This window comes from Chrysochloris asiatica, unplaced genomic scaffold (assembly GCF_000296735.1).
Source record: "Chrysochloris asiatica unplaced genomic scaffold, ChrAsi1.0 scaffold00162, whole genome shotgun sequence".
In the NCBI taxonomy this organism is placed as follows: Eukaryota; Metazoa; Chordata; class Mammalia; order Afrosoricida; family Chrysochloridae; genus Chrysochloris; species Chrysochloris asiatica.
In genome coordinates this window covers 6,477,421-6,486,000 of record NW_006408680.1, presented here as the reverse complement: position 1 = coordinate 6,486,000, position 8,580 = coordinate 6,477,421, and the positions used below count along the sequence as shown (strand labels likewise).

Here is an 8,580-nt window from a genome sequence, read left to right as displayed (position 1 = left end):
TGTGTATTCATGTGTACTGTGTGCCTGTGCATGCTTGTGTTCATGTGTACTGTGTACTGTGTGCCTGTGTGTGTTTTCTTGTTTACTGTGTACTTATGCGTGCCTGTGTACATATGTAAAAATGCACGTGTGTTTATGTGTGCACTTGTGCTCACCAATGTTTTCAAAGCCAGTCCCTTCCACGACCCAGCTGCACACTCCAGAGCGCTGCACAGTTTCTGATCTGGAGTTTCTTGTTAAACCAGCTGGATAGGCAGAGTTGTCAACAGGGAGGGAAGGCAGATCTGGCGTCTCTCCAGCTTCCTCTTACAAATGAGGAGAGTCTCTGTCTTATCAGATGTCATTGGAGAGGAAGGCTCCCAGCGTCAGGACCTGGAAGCCTGACAACAACTCAGAGGGAGGGAGGCTGGTGCGATTCATGATGTGGGGCTTCCCCTGTGTGCCCTCACCTGAGGATTTGCAGTGAGGTGAGAAGTAAAGGGTGAGCAGAGGGGTCTCAACCAGCACCCTGCTAAGCCCACCCCACACACAGAGCCCATGCCCCATGGAGCCCACCCCCATGAGTCCACCCTTCACAGAACACCCCCCCATGGAAACCACCCTCATAGAGCCCAGCCCCCATGGAAACCACCCTCATAGAGCTCAGTTCCCATGGACACCACCCCCCACGGACCCTACCCTTCACAGAACCCTCCCCTCACAGAGCACTCTCTCTCGTGTTTTGACTCAGCTGGGAAAAGCTCTAAAGAACGCTGATGATGCTGTGGGATAAGCGCTGAGCTAGTAATGGAAAGGTTGGTAGTTCAAACCCATCAGCTGCTCCACAGGAGAAAGATGGGGCTGTCTGCTCTGGTAAAGACTTAGCCTCAGAACCACTATATAGACTCGCTAGGTGTCTTCGCCGTCCTAGGGATAAAGATTTCTGCTCCCAAAGAGTCCCAGCCTCGGAAGCACTATCCAGGGTCCTATGAGTTGAATTCGACTTGCTGTCATTGGGGTTTTCCAGGAGAAGCTCTGAGTTCAGGGAATGCCGGCTCTCTCCGGAGGTGGCACCTCTGACCAGTGTTCGAGAATCTCGCTGGGCATCCTCATAGGCAGCCCACTTGCCATGTGGACCTAGTACAGTCCTCCCCAAGCTCCCAGGTGGTTTACAGTGTTTGTCAGGTGAAAGCATGTTCTCAAGCCAGAGCTATGCTCACAGAAATGACTTTTTTTGTGTGATTTTAAAATAACTCACTGAATACCTTTATCCAAAACTGAAGGGATTCCTAAAGTAGACAATAACGTGCTCTGTTAGCATAGTGATTACAAATCGAGCTATGGAACCTTAAGGTCAGCAGTTCAAAACTACCAGCTGTTCAGTGGGAGAAAGATGAGGCTTTCTGCTTCTGGTAAGATTTACAGCTTCAGAAATCCTGTACAGGGTCGCTATGAGTCGGAACTGACTCCACGGCACTTATCATCAACAACAACATTCCATAGGCAGGCATTTTATCTACACAGTGGTGTAGACAAAAATTAAAAACAAATATGGAACTGCTATTATTAGCAAAGATGCCAGATCGAAATGTCAAGAAAATTAATATTAATTTGCTTATGCGAGTGCTCTCTTTAAAAGAGCAAACCACTTGATTTGATTTCCCTCAAGTTAAGAGCACTCTTCAGCTTCTCAGCAGGAAGTATAATGACTGTGACTATGTCGTGCTTAATGCCATCGACACAGGAGCATCTAGTGTCTGAAAGTCCCACACATTTTCCAATGCCCTGAGGTGAGGATGTGTGGCCTCCAGTCTGTTCCAACTCATAACAAACCTGTAGAGGACCCCAGAGACAGGTGGCCTAACAGAATATGGAAATCATTGGGCAATATCATTAATATCACATGCAAGTAAAATTTTACTAAAGAGATTACAAAGTCAGCTGCAGTAATATATTGGCAGGGAACTGCCAGAGGTTCAGGCGGGATTCAGATGAGGACTTAGAAAATGGGATATAACTGCTGATATCAGATGGATCTTGGATGAAAGAAAGATGCTTACCTGTGCTTTATTGACTACACAAAGGCTTTTGAATGTGTAGATCATGACAAGCTCTGGATGACAATGTTAAGTATGAATGTTCCTGAACACTTAATTGTGCTCATGAGAAACCTGTACTTAGATCAAGAGGCAGTTGTTTGACTAGAACAAGGGTACTCTGGATAGTTTAAAATCAGGAAAGGTTATGCACCATGGTTGTATTCGTTCACCATACTTATTCAATCTGTATGCTTGAATCGTTAACTCAGCAGTTCAAAACCCCCGACCGCAACTCAGAAACCCATTTTGATTCACAGGGTTGCTGTGAGTCAAAATGTACTTAAAGGTGCTCAGCAAAAACAACAACAATATGAGCACATAATCAGAGAAGCTGGATTCTATGAAGAAAAACAAGGCATCAGGTTTGAGGGAAGACTCATTAACAACCTGTGATATGCAGATGAATGCAAACAGGACTTAAAAAGATCAAAGTCTTCCATATGGTTTTCACTTCAATGTAAAGAAAACAAAAATCCTCACCAATGGATGAAGATATAACATAAAGATAAATAGAGGAATGATTGATGTTGTAAAAGACTTCATTTTGCTCAGATCAGTTGAATAGCCTCATGTGCATATTGAAATCATAACTTCAGTTTTTCGGTTGCACCAGCCATGTTTCAAGCACTCAGTCCATGAGTGGCTAACAGCTACCCTCCCGGACAGCAGGGAATCCTCTGCTGTGATAAACCCAAAGCCGGACATCACTTTTCTGAAGCTCTGTCCCCTGTCCTGTCATGAGCCTGCCATGAGTTCCCATGATAATTATGGCCGCGTTGTCGTGGGGTGGGGAGGTCACATAAAATGAGCCCAAGAAAGCAATTTGCAGAATGTAAACCATTACATACACTTCTGGTGTAGCTCTATAGGGTGAGCACTGTATTGCTTCCTGCAAGGTTAGTAGTTCAAACTCACCAGCCGCTCCTCAGAAGCCCTATAGAGGATGACTATGAGTCAGAAATGACTCAATGGCACTTAACAACAACAACAACACTTACATAAATTCTTCTTTTTAATTTTCATTTTTTATTTTATTACTCCAGTGTTGTAAAATGATATAGTCCTTGAGTTACTTCGACTTTGGTCCCTGAATCTTTTAATTCTGTTGATTCTTTTTTCAGAATTTGAACTATGTATCTTGCAGCTGACGTGTGTGCTCAGTTCTTTTAGACTGAAGTCAACTCCAGGTTCTGCACCATCGACGATTTCTCCTAATCAGGAGTGTACCTTTGTGTGAGTGTAAGTGTGTGTCTGTGTGAAATTTACCACGTTACAGTAAGGATCTGTCCTACCAGGAGTTCCTAGGGAAACTGCAGTCACTTCCAAGGTGATAAGACTCCAAGCCCTGGGTTTCTTCAGGAGGCTCTCGCTGTGGATTGAAAGTGAAGATCACAGTCCTCAGCCAGCCTGTGGGTATCCATTAACTGGCAGCAGCAATGATGATGACTTTTGACTCGGATGAGAGAGAAGAAGGAAATCTTAGTCCCGACGGCTTTTCCTCTCCCCCATTTGTTTCTTTTAGGCAGCCACAGATTTCTCCGTCTGCTGATGGTTGCTGCTTGCAGTCGGCACAATGGACAGCAGTCTGAAGAACGTGCTTGTGGTCTCCTTTGGGTTCCTCCTGCTGTTCACAGCCTATGGGGCGCTGCAGAATCTGCAGGTGGGTGTGTGTGAGCACCGACTTAGTTTCAGGCCACACTTCCCTGGTCATCCAAGAATCCCCATAGTCACAGGAGGAGGAAAAGCCACCCTGGAATTCCTGTCCCTCTCCAAAGAACCTTCTGAAGTAGACAGCAGTGCTTTGTATGTATTCCTACAGTGTATGGTTCCCACCAGCATGCCAATGGACTCTTAACTGACAGGTCTTTTCTGTACACAGGGATCACCATGAGTGGGAATCAATTCTCTCTGCAGACATGGGGTCACCATGAGTGGGAAGTAGTCCTTCTATGTACACAGGGGTCACCATGGGTGGGAACCAGTCCTTCTCTGCACACACGGGATCACTGTGAGTGGGAATCAACCTGACAGCAACTGACAACAGCACCAAAATGCACAGTCATCTGCATGGTTAACCCTTGGACAAAGATGGCAAGGATCTGGATTGTGATTTGAAATACAAGACATTCTTTGTCTTTGGTTGGGCTGGACACAGGTGGCAACATGAGGCAGAGGTGGAGGCATGAGATACAAGATGAGTCACTGTTAATGGGATGCACTTTGTGATCAGACGCAATGATGAGAATGACATCCTCTCCCCCTCAGGTCCACCAGCCCAGATGCCTAACAACTTCTTCTAGAAGGTGTGGACTTAGCTGAGCATACTGTGGCGTTAGATAGGGCATGTTTCGTCTTCCTGGGGTGGCTCTGTCACCATGGACCAAATGTCTCTGGTATGCAGGGGCTGGTCAGAACACAGGCCAGAGCTAGGGCGCATCTTCTCAGTACCTCCTAGGATGCATCTACTGTGTGCACAGTATTTTCTTTTTAAACTTTTCGTTGTGATTTAGATGAAAGATTCCTGAAATTGGCTGCAATCCCCACCATGTAACAACACTCTTCCCACTTCTTCCCTGTGTTCACTGCTTCTAGTCATCCTCCTTTCCTATTCCTTCCTGCCTTCTGAACTTTAGTCATGGGCAAATGTTGCACTTTTGATTTTGTACTGGTATGACTGATTAATCTAAGGCATGCATGCCTCCCTGATGTTGTTCACCTCATAGGTTGAAAGCTGAGCTGAAGGCGTGAGTTTAGGTCCAGGCTTGAAGGGTGGCTAAAGGCCACAGTGGGTTCCACCCCTCTCTATCAGTCTCATTGAGCCTAGTCAGGATGCAGAGAGCCCCCTCCCCTGCTGTCCTGAACTGAGCAGCGGTACCTGTCTTCTATGCTTTCTGGGAGGAGTTTGAGGAGGTGTGGTCCAGCCAGAGGTGAAGAGACTTAGAGAGGCCAGTTCTGTAGCAAGCTAAGAGGGCTGATGTCCACGAGTGGGCAGTCATGGAGGACCATGATCAAGAGATGGCCCTTGATCTGTGCCCTAGAGAGTGGGTATACTTCGGAAGGTGAAGGTGAGATTGGACAGAGATGAAGGGTAAATTTGGCTTGGTGGAGAAAGAACAGGTGCAAAGCCTGAAGTGGAAGAGCCAGGCTGAATCAACCCAAGGGACATGGAGTGATGGGGTCAAAGAAACATGTTGCGATCTAATCTGGCAGCGTTATGTGAGGACTTTGGGTACAAGACATTCTGTCTTATCAAGGGAACCAGGTAGAAAGGAATTTTCATGGCCAGCACATTGAAAGTTCTACTTTGGAATCTTGTAGACACGGGCTGAAGTACTTCTCATCACAAGCTCACTCTCTGAAGGACCGCGGAAGGTCCTTAGTGTCCTTTCTTCATCTTTAACATGGGGATGATAACACCTCAGTCACGGTCTCTGCACCTCCATGACCAAACCTTCCTCTTCTTATAAAGATAGCAGTAATGTTGGACCAGAGGTTCTGGGGTGGAGCTGCAGGATAATGTGCTGGACCACAAGATTAGTTTGAGCTTCAAGGTCGGCAGTTCAAACCCACCAGCTGCTCCTCAGAAACCCTATACAGGGTCACTATGAGTCGGAACCGACTCACTGGCACTTAACAGCAATAACGATACATATTGGATTAGGGCCCAGTCCACTGGCCTCAGTGAGGCCTAAAGGCTAAGTGCTCAGCTGCTAACTGAAAGAAAGGTTGTTGGTTCGAGCCCAGCAACCACTCCATGGGAGAAAGATGTAGCACTCTGTTCCCATAAAGATTGTAGTTTAGAAACCCTATGGGGCAGCTCTCCTTGGCCTTACAGGGTCAACTGTGAGTCAGAACTCACTCCACAAGAAAGGGTTTTAGCTTAAAAGATGGCGAGGTGTTGCAAACCATTGGTACACTTGACTAAACAGCAGTTCAAACCCACCCAGAGGTACCTCAGGACACAGGCTGGTAATCTGCTTCTGAAAGTTCCCCTTTAAGACCTATGGAGTATTTCTACCCAAGTCAGAATTGATGGAACAGTTTAGCTATGTTGTTGTAATTCAGCGCTGTCCAGTCAGTTTTGACTTATAGTGGCCCTGTATAGGGTTTCCAAGGAGCAGCTGGTGGGTTTGAACCACCAGCCTTGTGATTGGTTAACAGTGCAGTGCTTACCCTACAGTGCCACACCAGGATTGCTCAACTTAGCTTTATTTCAGTGTCTGACACATTACAAGACACTCTAAATGGTGGGTGTCTCAGATAAGGGTTCTAAATTCCTCAGACATGCCTGTGCTGAAGCCATTTCCGCACCTCTGGTGTCTGGACAATGCCGGGAGTGCCACAGGCATCCTGGATTGGGGGGCTGAGCTGAGCTGGGGTGGGGGCCTGAAAAAACCTGGGGGGGGATGGAGAGGAGGATCACAGAGGAAGAACTGGCTGGGTGGGGGCATGAGGGCTCACCTCCTTCTGCTGCTCTTCCTCCACCTCCTTCTCAGCATCGTCTTCCTTTCTTCACCCCCACCTCCTCCACCTCTTCCTCCTCTTCCCTCTGTTCCTTCACCTCCTCTTCCCCTTCGTCTTTCCTTTACTTCCTCCTCCACCTCTTCCTCCTTCACTTCCTCTTCCTTCCTTCTCTTCCTCCCTCATCCTCTTCATCTTACCCTTCTTCCTCCACCTTCTCTTTCTCCTCCTTTTTGTTTACCTTCCTACCCATTTTCTTCCTTCTCTGTCTCTTTTTCCTTCTTTTCCTCTTCTTCCTCTTTCTTCTTCCTCCTCCTCTTTTCTTTCCTCCTCCTCCTTTTTTTCCTCCTCCACCTTTTTGTCTCCTTCCTTCCCTTCTTCTTCCTACGTTTCCCCATCTTCCTTGCTCTCTTCTCTGACTCAGAGAGGGAACCTGACTCTCCAGGAGGTGTCTGAAAAATTACTGCTTCCTCATCATCTCAAGAACCTCTTTGCACTGTTGTCTCTTCAAAGGCAGATTCCTCAGAATGCAAGAGGCCACTCCACCTGCTGGGCCAGTCCACCTACTCCCACCTGCACCCCAACGCCAGCACTCCCATTCCCCTCTCCCTAAATTAGAAAGGCTCCCTGGGTAGCACACATAGTTAGCATTTGTCTACTAGCCTAAAGGCAGACAGCTCAAACCCATCCAGTGATGTTGCAGAAGAAAGGTCTTCCAGTCAACTTCCATTAAGATGACAAGTGCTCCAGGCAAACCCATGGAGCACTTCTACCCTGTCACATGGGGTCTGCCACATGACTCGACTGCAATGGATAAGGACTTAGGAGCAGTTGATCCCACATGCCTCATATCACCTGCCCTAGAGCTTTGAGGTATGAAGGTGGTCTCAAGCCAAGGTGAACCCCAGAGCCTACCCTGACCTCTCTTCCCTGTGTTTGCTTTGTTTCCACAGAGTAGCCTTAACAGCGAGTCGGGCCTGGGTCTCACGGCTCTCAGCACCCTCTACGGAACCATCTTGCTGTCCTCCATGTTCCTGCCATCACTGCTCATCAAGAAATTTGGCTGCAAATGGACCATCACCGGCTCCATGTGCTGCTACGTGGCCTTCTCCTTGGGCAACTTCCATGCCAGCTGGTATACCTGGAGGCTTCCCTTGGCGGCTCCTTAGCTTAGCAATGTGGCGACCTTCCACTGTCTGTCTGATCAGGACTGTCCCTGCTTCCATTTCAAGCTATGCTTCATTTCTTGAGATGACAGTCTTACATTCTGTGGTGGGATAATTGTTTGACTTCCTGTATTTTTCCAAATGGGACTTCTCTGTCCTATACTGGCTATAAAGAGCGCTGGTGGTGCATTTGTAAAGTGCCTGACTGTAAGCTGAAAAGTCGATGGTTCAAACCCACCTCCCACTCTCAGGGGGAAAGATGTGGCAGAATGCTTCCTTAAAGCTGTTGTTAAGTGACACTGAGTCTGTTCCAATACACAGTGATCCTGAATAGGAGATCTCAGGGGTGGCTAGTGAGTTTGAACTGTCAACTTTGCAACTATGCTTATCCTATAGTGCCACACCAGAGCTCCTAGAAAACCTACTGGAACGTTCTATTGTGTCCAGTAGGGTCTCTATGAGTGGGGATCAACGCAAAAACAATGGGTTTATATAAACTTGAAGGAGTCTTGATGGTAGCACAATGGTTAAGCACTCAACTGCTAACCACAAGGTCAGTTCTTCCAGCACATGCATCTCTCTGTGGGAGAAAGATGCGGCATACTGCTTCTGTAAAGATTGGAAAAAGACCCAAACCACTGCCATTGAATCAGCTCCTACTCATACCGACTCCACGTGACCAAGTAGAACTTCCTGTGAGGGCTTTCTGGGTTGTGAATCTTTACAGAAGCCGGTTGCGTTGTCTTTCTTCCATAGAACGGCTCGTGGGTTCAAATCGCTTGCCCCACGGTGCCACCAGGGCTCTTTCCCATAAAGACAATGGTATTGAAAACTCTCTGCGGCAATTCTACTCTGTCCTTAGGTCCCTAATGAAT

The 8,580-nt window shown here is 47.3% G+C and overlaps 1 protein-coding gene across 1 annotated transcript in view; it reads left to right on the top strand.

Moving 5' to 3' along the window:
• The first annotated feature begins 3,651 nt into the window (after positions 1-3,651).
• The window catches only part of UNC93A (unc-93 homolog A (C. elegans)), a 36,493-nt gene continuing 31,564 nt past the window's right edge, over positions 3,652-8,580 (top strand). The window contains exons 1-2 of the mRNA XM_006871193.1: positions 3,652-3,738; positions 7,493-7,674. Of these exons, the coding sequence (XP_006871255.1) occupies positions 3,652-3,738; positions 7,493-7,674 (269 nt within the window). The remainder of the gene's footprint in view (positions 3,739-7,492; positions 7,675-8,580) is intronic.